The following is a 12,969-nucleotide window of genomic DNA, read 5'->3' as shown; positions in this document are numbered from 1 at the left end:
AGGATGACAGTAAACTCTTCATCTTTTCCCCACCATCCTAAGCACTGAGAGGCATGCGCCGCCTCCTGCTGGCCTGTCAGGCTCCAGGAAGGCAGCAGGTGATACGATGCTCCATCTTGGCCTTAGAATTCAGAGCGAAAGAAAGCTGCTCCCACTCAGGAGGCAGAAGAAGGTGAGTCTCTGAGTTAGAGGCAGCCTGGTCTACAGAGGGCTACATAGAGAAACCCTGTCTTGAAAAGGCAAAATAAATAAATAAATAAATAAAAGAAAAGAAAAAGAAAAAGAAAGCTGCTCTCCAGAGACAGCCACTCACTGAAAATCAAGAGGGGGCTGGAGAGATGGCTCAAAGGTCAAGAGCACTGTGTGCTCTTCCAGAGGTCCTGAGCTCAATTCCCAGCAACCACATGGTGGCTCACAACCATCTATAATGCGATCTGGTGCCCTCTTCCAGAGGGCAGACACATGTGCAGGCAGAACACTGTATACATAATAAATAAATAAATAAAGTTTTAAAAAAGTTTTAGAAGGAAAAAAAAGCAAGGGGACCAAGATGTTTTATTGAGGTAACTGCGAGTGTGGGCTACCTGCCCCCCCAGCCCTAACCTGAAGCCTCCTCAGTATAGTCTCATTGGGGGGAAGGACCAAGCCTCTGGACTGCTCTGAGTCACCACCCAGGAGAGACTGGGTAGTGGGCCGGGAGGGTTGGGGCTCCAGTCCAAGGCAGATGTTCGGGGCAGCAAGGGCGACGGTGGCTGAGGGAGGGGCTGAGGTGGGCAGACATCCCAGGGCAGGGGCTGGGGTGGGGTGGCTATGAGCCAGATGCTCTTCAGCATATCGAAAGCGGTTGGGGGACCCCAAGCTGCTCCAGATGGTGAAGACACTGAGGACAAGAATGGCAGCTGGCGATCTGTAGGTGGCACTTGGCTGACCTTGTGTGTAGGGGTGCTGCTGCGAGTGTGAGGTAGGGCAACGTGGTGCCCCTTTGGTGCCTGTTGAGTCCTTTGCCTCCCCTCCCTTGGCGCATGCTCAGGAGCGCTGACACAGGAAGGCGCTGTCCTTCTTCTCTCAGGCACCCTCGGTTTGGTCTCTGGCACGGAGGGAAGAACATGGAGATCATCTGAACTACAACAGAGGAGTGACAGGGAGGGCAGGGGAGGGAAGAGATGCACTCACCAGGCAAGGGTGGTGGCTGGTGACCTTGGAGCACCAGGGCAAGGTCGGGCACACAGCCATGGCAGCCCTGCAAGGTCCTCAGGATGGTGTCTCTGGCCTCCTGCACTAGGTTCCTCCTGGGGAAGGCTGGGGGCAGGGCCACCTGGCACTGCAGTTCCTCCAGCAACCGCCCCAACACCGGAAGCTCTGGGGAATTTGGTGGGCCTGGGCCTGAGCCTTCTGGTAGCCGGTTCTCCTTGTCTCTGGACTGTGTGGCTGCTTCTTGGATTCTGACTGGGCTGCAGGAGAACGCGCTGGGCAGCAGAGGGGTACAGGGTTCCAAGGAGTCACCATTAAGCAGCCGGGCCACATCCAGGGATTTCACTTCGTGGTTGAAGAGACCCCGGTGCTCCCGGCTCAGCCTGCCTTGAGTGATGACCACAAGCTTGCGGGCTGCAGAGGCCATGGGGTCCTGGAGGGTCGCCCACGGATCCTGACTGGGCACCGGACGGTCCTGATGAGCTAATGGCCGGTGGCCGCTCACCAGGGCCTTGTTTCGCTCCCTCCTAGTCTTGCGACGGCGAATGCGAACAGGCTTCTCAAGCTGCTGGGAGGGCAGACGGACTGGTCCCCGAGGGTCCATGGTCTCCTAGGAGACAGAGTGGTCATCGGAGGCAAATAAATCGGGGACAGTAGCTAAGGGAGAAAGATGGTCAGAGAAGAGGAAGGATACTATTTAAAGAGATGAAAGAAGTAGACAGAGAGCCATCGGAAAAGGCCTGGCTACAGAAGGCGTCCAGCATGAGGTGCAGGTAGCGACACTTGATAGGAAAAGACGTCAGGATATGGGGGCAAGATAACAGAGAATAAGAAGATGGAAAAAGTGGTCGGGTAGTGGTGGCGCGCGCCTTTAATCCCAGCGCTCGGGAGGCAGAGGCAGGCGGATCTGTGAGTTCGAGGCCAGCCTGGTCTACAAAGTGAGTCCAGGACAACCAAGGCTACACAGAGAAACCTTGTCTCAAAAAACAAACAAACAAACAAAAACCAGGTGTGGTGGCACACACCTATAATCCCAGCACTTAGGGAGGTAGAGGCAGGCAGATCTCTGTGAGTTTGAGGCCAGCCTGGTCTACAAAGTGAGCCTAGGACAGCCAGAGCTACACAGAGAAACCCTGTCTCAAAAAAACAAATCAACAACAACAACAACAAAAACTGGGTGGGCAGGCCAGAAGAGATGGCTCAGTGGTTAAGAGCACTGACTGCTCTTCCAGAAGACCCAGGTTCAATTCCCAGCACCCACATGGCAGCTCAAAACTGTCTATAACTCACATCTTCACACAGACAGACATGCAGGCAAGACATCAGTACATATGAAATAAAAACAACTAAAAAAAAAAAAGAGAGAGAAAGAAAAGAGAGCTGGCTCAGCAGTTAAGGGCACTGATAAAGACCATCAAGCCCAGTGGATCCAGACCCAGGGAGGCCTGCACAAACTGCCTCACCAACCAAGGACACTGCCCGCAGAGGACTGTTCAGATGTGTCTGATGGACCAGAGAGCTCATTCGCCACGTGGTGGGGCACAGGGGTGGAGGAGGGGGTAGGGGAGAACAGGGACTGCTTGTGACATGAACTCTGGTGCCCGAGATTTGATCACTGCCCCTTGGCAGAGAGACTCTGCGGGCACACAGAGGAAGGGGGCGCAGGCTATCCTGAGGAGAGCTGATAGGCTGTGGTCAGGTGGTGGGGGAGGAGGGCCCCCTGTCCCAGGTCTAGGGGAGGGGAATAGGGCGGAAGAGGGAGGGAGGGTGGGAATGGGAAGATGCAAGCAAGGGGATAACAATCGGGAAGATATGTGACTAAATTATAATAATACATTTTTAAAAAGAAGGACCAAGCTCAGCTCCCAGCACCCGCCTCATATGAGTCACACAGCTAACCCTAGCTCCAGGGGATCTTCTGGCTTTTATGGGCATCTCTAATCACATCCACATACTCCCACACAGACACACACACACAGACACACACACACTATTTAAAATAAATCTTGGCTTGGTTAGGTTTGGGTTTTGGCTTTTCTTTCTTTCTTTCTTTTCTTTTGCTTTCTTTCTTTCTTTTTTTCTTTTTTTTTTTTTTTTTTTTCTTCCCCCTTTGTGCAGCCTTGGCTGTCCTAGACTCAATTTGTAGACCAGGCTGGCCTCGAACTCACAGAGATCTGCCTGCCTCTACCTCCCTAAGTGCTGGGGTTACAGGCATGCGCGACCACGCCTGGCTCTAAAATGAACCTTAAAAAGAAAAAAGAAAAAAGAAAAAAAAAAAAAAGAAAGTCTGGATCTTGCACACGTGAAGCCCTGAGCACTGAGAAAAATAAAAGCCAAGGATATATCGTTCAGTGATAGAGTACTTGTTTGACAATTTCATAAGACCTAAGCTCCTATGCTCAGTAGCCAGTGCATGTGTTTTTATAGATATATATTAAAATCACTAAAAAGATGGAAGATGGACCAATCTCCCCTTTGGGAGATTGAGGCAGAAAGATCGTGATTTTGAAGTCAGCTTAGACTATATCGCCATACCGTGTCTCAAAAAAAAAAACAAAACCACAATAAATAAAGTTGGGGACAAGATTTTGAGCAGCTGGAGAGCTCTTGAGGCACTAGGCTGAGATTTGGGACAGATGGGAAATACACGGCGTGGGATAGGAGCGCGCACCACGGTGGCGAAGGTCCGTAACCCCCAGAACTAGGGAAGCCGAGGCAAGAAGATCAGGAGCTCAGGGTCATCCTCGACTTCATAGTGAGTCTGCAGCCAACCTGGGTCTTTAGATCCAGGTCTTTAAAAATTCAAAATAAAAGACGTTAAGGTAGGTGAGAGGGCACCCAGAGAGGCGGAAGAGCTTGCTTCGGGTGGGGGACACAATTCACAAGAGCCCTAGGAGAGGGGGGGCTGCTCCTGAGGGGAGGGGAGGGGGCGGGAGCGGAGGGGAGGGGAGGGGGCGGGAGCGGAGGGGAGGGTAATGGACGGGAGGGGAGGGGAGGGGAGGGGACGGGAGGGGAGGGGAGGGTAATGGACGGGAGGGGAGGGGAGGGTAATGGACGGGAGGGGAGGGGAGGGGAGGGGGCGGGAGCGGAGGGGAGGGTAATGGACGGGAGGGGAGGGGAGGGGAGGGGGCGGGAGCGGAGGGGAGGGTAATGGACGGGAGGGGAGGGGAGGGGGCGGGAGGGGAAAGACAGGGGGGCAGCTCAGACAGTCGACGCAGGCCCAGGAGGCTGAATGAAGAGGTGGGTGAGGTTGGGGGGGGCACAGTGGAGAAGGGGTGCCTCACCCTCTTCTCTCCTAACGGACCCCCCCGCCCTGGACTCCACGTGGCTGTGTAGAGCAATGGCTTCTTTTCTGTAGAGATCCGGGCCTCGAAGCTGTTCGCTCTCTTCCGGGGGGGGGGGGGCCTTGAGCGCGTGTTGAGCCAGTAAGCATGTACTGCGCGTGCGCGACCCTGGCCGCGGACTTCCCTAGGGAAGCACGAGGCACCAAGAGTGACAGTTATAGCCCCGCCCAGCCTCGCTTATTGTCTCCTCTTCGTCCCGCTGGATTGGCTTGGAGGCTCTCTAGGCCCGCCCCCTTACTCAGTGCTGATTGGCTTAGGCTGCTGGGGGCGGGGGAACTGCGTGCCTGGGCCAAATGGAAGGTGCTAGGCGCTCCCAGTTCCCGCGCGGAGACCCGCCGGAGCCGGCTCTATCTTTTATTTGTTTGTTTGTTGGCTTTTTCTTTTTTCTTTTCTTTTCTTTTTTCTTTTTTTTTTTTTTTTTTTGGTTTTTCTGTGTAGCCTTGGCTGGCCTGGACCCGCTTTGCAGGCCAGGCTGGCCTCGAACTCACAGCGATTCGCCTGCCTCTGCCTCCTGAGTGTAGCTTGGGAATTTTACTTCTCCTCCTTACTTCAGAATTTTCCCTACCTCCAATTTATCCACCTACACATGTCCTCTCCCTCGTTTTTAGTTTTTAGGGTGTTGTTGTTGCTGTTTAGTTTGCTCTGTTGCCCGGGCTGGCTTCTGCCTCCCAACTCAACTAATTTTTAGGTGTTTTTTTTTTTTTAAATATATAATCTTATGTAGCTCAGGATAGCTTGAAACTCTATTCTCCTGCCTTTACTTCTCAACAGCCACAGACGACCCTGGGACCTTCAAGTCAAACTAAACTACTCAGTCCAGATGTTAATAATGACCTGTGTCCTTTTTTTCTGCTTCCCTGGTCCTTAGTAGCTCTCAAATCTTGCCCATACACTGCTTCTGAAAAACACCTGTGGGTCACAAGCTCATAGGAGGTTCCATAACAATGAAGAGGTGTCAGGAAAATTTTGTCAATGGTAAAGGTTTCTGAAAGTACAATAGACTCAAACATAATAAATCTAAGGTCTTTCTTTTCTTTTCTTTTTCTTTTTTTCTTTTTTCAAGACGGGGTTTCTCTGTGTAGCCCTGGCTGTCCTGGACTCGCTTTGTAGACCAGGCTGGCCTCGAACTCACAGTGATCCGCCTGCCTCGGCCTCCCAAGTGCTCGGATTGAAGGCATGTGTGCAGCTTCTAAGGTATTTTTAACAGTGCTCACCCATTTTGCATCTCAAGACTTGTGGTGTCAAGGGCCTTTAATCCAAGCCCTCTGGAGGAGTTCTGTGAGTTCAAGGCCAGCCTGGTCTACATAGCAAGTTCCAGAACAGACAGGACTAACCACATAGACCTTGTCTCAAAACAAACAGACACTACCTGGCAGCTTTGGTTTGGAGCATCTGAGCAGCACTCACCATTATGCTATGCAATGCCAATAAACACTGCCTCAGAGTATATTCAGAGGCTGTATGTTATGAATTGCAGTATTTTGGCTGTCTATAAAAAGTTTTTTCAAATCCCAGCACTTGGGAGGCAGAGGCAAGCAGATCACTGTGAGTTCAAGGCCAGCCTGGTCTACAGAGTGAATCCAGGACAGCAAGGGCTACATAGAGAGATCCTGTCTCAAACCCACCACCACCACCAAAAACCAGTTTTCTCCCACCAAGGGTGGCGGCACAGGCCTTTAATCCCAGCACATAGGAGGCAGAGGCAGGCAGATCTCTGTGGGTTTGAGACCAGCCTGGTCTACTGAGCAAGTTCCAGGACAACCAGTGCTAACCCAGAAAAATTCTTGTCTCCAAACACAAAAACAAAAGCAAACACAACAAGTACACCCAGCTCACTAGTATGCAAATTTGCTTTTGTTTTTAATAAACAAAATAAAATTGCCAGGTGTAGTGGCGCAGTCCTGTAATCCCAGCACTCAGGGAGGCAGAGGCAGGTGGATCTCTGTGAGTTAGAAGCCAGCCTAGCCTACAAAGCAAGTCCAGGCTACACAGAGAAACCCTGTCTCAAACAAACCAACAGTAATAATAAAGGTTTGTTTGTTTGTTTGTTTGTTTTTGATAAAATTGGCCTGGAGAGATGGCTCAGAGGGTAAGGGCACTGTTTGTTCTTCCAAAGGTCCTGAGTTCAATTCCTAGCAATCATAGGGTGGCTCACAACCATTTATAATGAGATCTGGTGCCCTCTTCTGGAGTGCACATACATGTGCAGGCAAGTACTGTATAAATAGTAAATAAATCTTTTTTTAAAAAATGACAAAATTATAACTGTACAAAAATAGCTTTAAAGTAAATTTCTTTGTTGATATTCAATTTATATACCCACATTATATACCTATAAGCCCAGGGTCATGTAAAAATTCCTCAGACTAGGGTATGGAGAGATGGCTCCCTGGTTAAGAAACTGAGCTCAGTTTCCAACACACACATAGGGCAATTCACAACTGCCTATAACTGCAGCTACAGGAGATCTGTCACCCTCTGCTGTCATCTGCACTCAAGTGCACATAACCACACATAGATATAATTAAAATTAAACCTTTAAAACACAAACACACACACACACACACACACACACACACAGTTTTCTTCGATGGGAGTGGTGGTATATATTTTTATTCCTATCATGAGGGCAGACTGGATAACTGAGTTTGGCCAGCCTGGTCTACATAGTTCCACGTCAGCCTATGCTGCATAGTAAGGCCTCCTTTCTAGGAAAAAAAAATCATGCTGGGTAGTGGTGGCGCATGCCTTTAATCCCAGCACTTGGGAGGCACAGGCAGGTGGATCGCTGTGAGTTCGAGGCCAGCCTGGTCTACAAAGAGAGTTCCAGGACAGCCAGGGCTACACAGAGAAACCCTATCTCGAAAAACAAAACAAACAAACAAACAAAAAACCTCTAAAACTTTTTCAGGCAAAAAGGGGACTTAAGTAGAAAAAGTTTAAGAAGCCCTGTTCATCATGGTAGAGGCAGGATGCTGAGTTTAAAGTCATCCTCGGCCACATGAGGCCACACCTCCAAAGAAACAAACTGAAAAGGCCCGTTCTAGAAAAACCCAGAGCCTCCGAGTCCTTGGCCTTTCCCAGTCTTGTCTGGATCTGTCTCCTCAACACATGCAGATAGGCAGGATCTGACCCACTAATGCAATTCGTATTTGTTCATCGAGCGCTGTGCTTGCTCACTAAAGCCTTTATGGCAGGTCCAGATGGAGGCAGTGGATTGAGAATGCACACAGTAAAGAAAACCTCACGATTTCAGTATCAGCCTAATCAGAAGGAACGGGTAGATTGACAAGTGCAGCCTGTAGGCAGGGCAGCAAGAAAGCAGCAAGGCCACAGAGGGGAGACTGAGACCCTGGGGACCTGAGAGACACTTGGGGTGGGGATTAGTTTAAACCAGGGAAAGAAGGAACCAGTCAGAAAATGGCCTTGGGCGCTGATATGGGTTTTGGGGTTGGTGGCACTTTGTATCTAGAGAGAAGAGCAGAGGCCACAGGCATGTCAGATGATCTGCCGGAGGCATGCCAGGATGGGCCTGGGCTGGGCCCCGCAGCCATCTCCAATTTCTGTTTGGTTTTTTTGATTTGTTTTGTTTTTTTTACACCTCTTCCACATAGATCCTGTGGTGCCTCAGAGGCATAAAAGTCTGCATTTGAGATTTTATACCATTAAAAGCCTAATGTTGGGTCGGGCGTGGTAGCGTACACATTTAATCCCAGCACTAGAGGATAGCTGTGAGTTCGAGGCCAGCCTGGTCTACAAAGTGAGTCTAGGACAGCCAAGAACACACAGAGAAACCCTGTCTCAAACAAAACAAAACAAACAAACAAAGCCCAACGCTGAAGCTGGGCCTAGGGGCACATGCCTTTAATCCCAACACTCTGGCGGCGGTGAGAGAGGTAGGTAGATTCCTGTAAATTCGAGGCCAGCCTGGTCTACATAGTGAGTTCAAGGACAGCCAGAGCTACTTAGTGAGACCCTGTCTCAAAAATAAACAAACAGACAAACAAGCAAACAAAACCCTAGCGTTGGGCCTGCCACGTTGGTGCACACCTTTAATGCCAAGGAGGCAGAGGTAGGTGGATCTCCGTGACTACAACACCAGCCTGGTGCACAAAGCAAGTTCCAGGACACGTACAGTTACACAGTGAAATCTCGTCTCAAAACACAACAAAAGAAAAAAAGCTCTCAGTAGGAAAGGCCCCCTCAAAGCCACTCAGGTGCTGCCCTAGTGACCTCTAATCTCCTACTTCATTTCCTTTGCTTTCTCTTTTGGTTTTGTTTTGGGAGACAGGGTTTCTCTGTGTAGCCCTAGCTGTCCTGGAACTCACTCTGTAGGTCAGGCAGGCCTGACGTCAGAGATCCACCTGCCTCTGGCTCTCCTTGAGTGCTGGGATTAAAGGTCTGAGCTACCACCCAGTTTGGCCCGCTTCCTTTGAAGCACCCCCCAAACCAATAGGAAATGGGAGCGTCCCTTCCCAGGTGCTCTACGAACCACCCCCCCTCCGCGGATCCAAGAATGAGCCCGTCCACTCCCTCTCCCACGTGAATGGGTTACACACACCCCCCCGGAGGTGGTCTCTTCCAGAGTTTTCTGGCCCGGCAGCAAATGATTTCCTCCCCCGAGGAAGGCTGCTAGGTTGTCCCTGCTCCCCGTCGGCTTTTCAGGTACCCTGCCCCTTCCCGTCAACTCTGGATTGTCCCTCCCTCGTCTCCCACCCCCCCCCGCCACGAGTGTCGCGTGGTCTCGCCTGCCCCTCCCTCCCGCGCTGGGCCGCTGTGGCCGCGAGGGGTCCCGGCGGGGAACGGCAGGCCAGCCCCACCGCGCGGCCTCCGTCGTGGGAGGGGAGCGAGGCTTCCTTCCTACGTGAGGGTTTCCGTTCTGCGAAAGGAGCCGGCGCCCGGCCTTGGCCTTCGCCCTGCGCGCGACTGAGCGCGGCGGGACGGTCCATTGTGTTGGCCCGAGAGGTAGGGGTGGGCGTGGCGGATCCACGTCCCCCGCGGAGCCTTCCCGGGCGCACACCACTCTCGGCCCTATAGGGACTGCAGTGCTGAGGATGAGCGGGGACGGGAACCCGGCCAGCACGCCCACCCCTGTGCAGGACGTGCAGGGCGACGGGCGCTGGATGTCTCTGGTCAGTGCCTGCCCCCCTCCCCCCCCCCCCCGCGGTCCTCAGAGTTAGGGACGGAGGTGGGGTGGGGGCTGGTAGTGGCGGCGGGTGCTTCTACAGAGCCCCTGCTTCGTGGCATCCTCATCACCTAGTGGGTTGGCAGGTTTGGGTTGTCCCCTTTGAGGAAGCAGGGTGGGGGCGGGGCCTGGAGCATGCGTGCCCTTGACTGTCTCTTGGCTTTCCCTGCAGCACCATCGATTCGTGGCGGACAGCAAAGACAAGGAACCCGAAGTCGTCTTCATCGGAGACTCCTTGGTCCAGCTAATGCACCAGTGTGAGGTGAGGGTCCACATCCTTCCTCCTTCCTCCCGGCACTTCGGGCCCAGAACCCACGCCGGACAAGATAAGGGGGTAGAGAAGTGCCCGCAGTAGCAGGAATCTAAGAACCCCGTGTACATGCAACATCCCGCTGAGAATAAAGTGTATGCCGTGGGTTTGTCCGGTTGGGAGGCTTTTTACTGTTTAAAGTAGAGCAGAGCTTCTATTGGCTTTACTCAAAGTTGTAATCGCTTTACAGAAAGTGGGAGGTCGATTGTGATGGTAGTCTACAAAGACTGTCAGTCACAAAAAGCTCTCCCGGAGAGAGGTTTAGCCAGAGGGGCTTTTTTTTTTTTTCTTCACCGTGAAGTTCATTAGCATTGCTATTAGCTCCGTTCAAGGAGACAGGATTTTCATAAGATGAGTCTTAACTTCCCTGAGATTCCCATGAAATGAAGTTCTCTCTACAGGGACTTGTTCACTTAACCAGGTTTTGTCCATAAAGTAAGGCTCATCGTAGTGGCATTTAGACGGAGGGCGGTGGCCAGTGCCTGCATCACTTCTTGCCCCCAGATCTGGCGGGAGCTCTTCTCTCCTCTGCACGCACTGAACTTTGGCATCGGTGGTGACAGCACACAGCACGTACTCTGGCGGCTCGCGAATGGCGAGCTGGATCACATCCGGCCCAAGGTAAAGCAAGGCCTGGGTGGTGGTTAACGCTCCCTCTGTGGCGCACGCCTTTAATCCCGTCACTCTGGAGGCAGAGGCAGGTGGATCTCTGCCAGTTGGAAGCCAGCCTGGTCTACAAAGTGAGTTCCAGGACAGCAAGAACCCTATCTTGAAAAATACCCCCTTCTTCCCCCCCAAAAAACCACTCCTTTTGCCTGTTTGCTTACTGTTGCTTTGTGTCACTCTTTCTACAGATCGTGGTTGTCTGGGTGGGCACCAACAACCACAGCCATACGGCAGAGCAGGTGACGGGTGGCATCAAAGCCATTGTACAACTGGTGAACAAGCTGCAGCCCCAGGCGCGGGTGGTTGTGCTGGTGAGAAGCTGGGAAGGCCGGGAAAGGGCGGGTGGCAGCCGCTCACAGTGGCAGCTGCTGGGGCTGGAGGGTCATTGAGATTGAGACCATTCTGGGAAATATAGCAAGACCCTGTCTTTTTAAAAAAAAAAAAAAAAAAAGGCCAAGCAGTCGTGGCCCACACCTTTAATCTAGCACTTGGGAGGCAGAGGCAGGTGAATCTTTGAGGCCAACCTGGTCTAGAGTTCCAGGATAGCTAGGGCTACACAGAGAAACCCTGTGGGGACAGGGGGTGCAGCATAGGACCCTCTAGAAATAGCTAGCTATACTTGGCACACAGTTCTGGGCAGTTTGGCACAGTGGTTTTCCAGAAAGTGTTTGGTAGAAGATTTCCATGCGGCTTTGTTTTTCCAGACAGGGTTTCTCTGTGTATCCTTGGCTGTTCTGGAACTTACTCTGTAGACCACGTTGGCTGCGAACTCAGAGATCCACCTGCCTCTGCCTCTCAGAGTGCTGGGATTAAAGGCGTGCGCCAGCACCGCCCAGCTGACTTCTACTCTCTTTACGAGCGGATGTGAGCTGGTTGCGGTGGTTGGTACTCCAGAGGCAGAGGCAGGCATATCTCTGTTAGAGGCCAGCCTGGTCTATGCAGTAAGGACAGCCGAGGCTGCACAGAGGGCGTATCTTCAAACAAAGACTGGCTGGGACTTAAGTGTGTTCTAGGGCCAGGAGAATGCTGGGTATTTTGAGTGTTGAAGATCTCAAAGTTGTCCTGGAGAAAATTAAGCTTCATTATTCCTAGCCATTTCCACGTCTGAAAGAGACCACTGACCTATTGGCAAAATGTTTTTTCTGAGTGATCTCTGCGGACAGGTTGCTGCTGCCTGTAAGGCGCTTACTGAATGGCAGCTTCTTCTGCCCTCCCTAACCCTTCACGTCCCTAAACTACTTTACAGATGAGAATTTCCTGGTGGGTGGTGGACAGTTTGGGCCAGAGACGCTGACCTGACCACTTACTGTTGGTGTGCCTCCTTAGGGCCTCCTTCCGAGGGGCCAGCACCCCAACCCACTTCGGGAGAAAAACCGGCAGGTAAACGAGCTGGTCCGGGCGGCGCTGGCTGGCTGCCCCCGAGCCCACTTCTTAGATGCGGACCCTGGCTTTGTACACTCTGACGGCACCATAAGCCACCACGACATGTACGATTACTTACACCTGAGCCGCCTGGGGTACACGCCTGTCTGCCGCGCCCTGCACTCCTTGCTGCTCCGTCTCCTGGCTCAGGACCAGGGCCAAGGCACCCCTCTGCCCGAGACCACACCCTAAGCATCCTTCCTCCCCATGACATTAAATTCTCCTCCTTCTGCCTCTTGTGTCTTGCTTTATGGCCAGGCTTGTCTGGGTACCACCACCAGCTAAGTCCTTGACCCGTTAGTTAGGCACCGTGGTTGTTTGTGCCTGAGGCAGACATTCTGGTTCTTGTAGTCCACTGAGTTTCAGTAGTGTGGTCTGGGCAAACTGAGTGAAAGCAAGTTATCACCATTTCCCTGCTAGGATGGAGGCCAGTGAGTAATCTCTGCAACAGTATCCCGACACCATCAAAACCCACAACCCCCATGCAAGCTGTCCTTTCCAGGGAGTTGTCCCAAGCTGATAGGTCCCAACTTCCTGGTGCTCTGGCCCAAGTTTAGATGTCACTCAGGCCTTCTACACCCTCTTGGACTTTGCACATGAGGAGGTGAAGCCTCTCAGGTGGGCTCCCTTGGCAACAGTGCTTGCCTTAGACCACGTTAGCAGGGTCAGTCACTAAGGACAGCCCATAGCCCTGAACTGGCCTCCTGAGTAAAGCTGACTGTAGGACCAACAGCAGTGAACTGCCTTCTCACAGCACAAGGTCTGTCTTTCCTCAAGCTGCTGCCTGTTGGATAGACAGATGGGCGTCACAGTCCCAGATTCAGGCTGCCTCACTCAGAGGCACAGATGTC

The 12,969-nt window shown here is 52.2% G+C and overlaps 2 protein-coding genes across 2 annotated transcripts; one reads left to right on the top strand and one right to left on the bottom strand.

Moving 5' to 3' along the window:
* Window positions 1-544: 544 nt before the first annotated feature.
* On the bottom strand, window positions 545-4,777 carry PRR19 (proline rich 19). Its single transcript, XM_084770531.1, has 3 exons — window positions 4,476-4,777; window positions 1,174-1,801; window positions 545-1,087 (listed from the first exon to the last, which is right to left on the bottom strand). Exons 2-3 carry the CDS (start codon window positions 1,793-1,795, stop codon window positions 615-617), a joined length of 1,095 nt encoding a protein of 364 aa, XP_084626657.1. The 5' UTR covers window positions 1,796-1,801; window positions 4,476-4,777; the 3' UTR covers window positions 545-614.
* A 4,268-nt stretch (window positions 4,778-9,045) lies between these two features.
* Window positions 9,046-12,350, top strand: PAFAH1B3 (platelet activating factor acetylhydrolase 1b catalytic subunit 3). The gene is made up of 6 exons (XM_084771131.1): window positions 9,046-9,200; window positions 9,573-9,667; window positions 9,893-9,982; window positions 10,535-10,651; window positions 10,885-11,007; window positions 12,023-12,350. Exons 2-6 carry the CDS (start codon window positions 9,590-9,592, stop codon window positions 12,308-12,310), a joined length of 696 nt encoding a protein of 231 aa, XP_084627257.1. The 5' UTR covers window positions 9,046-9,200; window positions 9,573-9,589; the 3' UTR covers window positions 12,311-12,350.
* The last annotated feature ends 619 nt before the right edge of the window (window positions 12,351-12,969 follow it).

This window comes from Acomys minous (genome assembly GCF_964271855.1).
Source record: "Acomys minous genome assembly, chromosome: 20".
In the NCBI taxonomy this organism is placed as follows: domain Eukaryota; kingdom Metazoa; phylum Chordata; class Mammalia; order Rodentia; family Muridae; genus Acomys; species Acomys minous.
This window is presented reverse-complemented; position numbering and strand designations above follow the sequence as displayed.

What these genes read in the sequence shown, in the direction of transcription:
- PRR19 (XM_084770531.1), bottom strand. Translation starts at nt 1,795, where the DNA reads ATGGACCCTCGGGGACCAGTCCGTCTGCCCTCCCAGCAGCTTGAGAAG. An exon ending in CCAGCCACCACCCTTGCCTG is followed by an intron (nt 1,088 to 1,173) that starts GTGAGTGCATCT and finishes CCTCCGTGCCAG; the next exon opens with AGACCAAACCGAGGGTGCCT.
- PAFAH1B3 (XM_084771131.1), top strand. Translation starts at nt 9,590, where the DNA reads ATGAGCGGGGACGGGAACCCGGCCAGCACGCCCACCCCTGTGCAGGAC. An exon ending in ACGGGCGCTGGATGTCTCTG is followed by an intron (nt 9,668 to 9,892) that starts GTCAGTGCCTGC and finishes CTTTCCCTGCAG; the next exon opens with CACCATCGATTCGTGGCGGA. An exon ending in AGGCGCGGGTGGTTGTGCTG is followed by an intron (nt 11,008 to 12,022) that starts GTGAGAAGCTGG and finishes GTGCCTCCTTAG; the next exon opens with GGCCTCCTTCCGAGGGGCCA.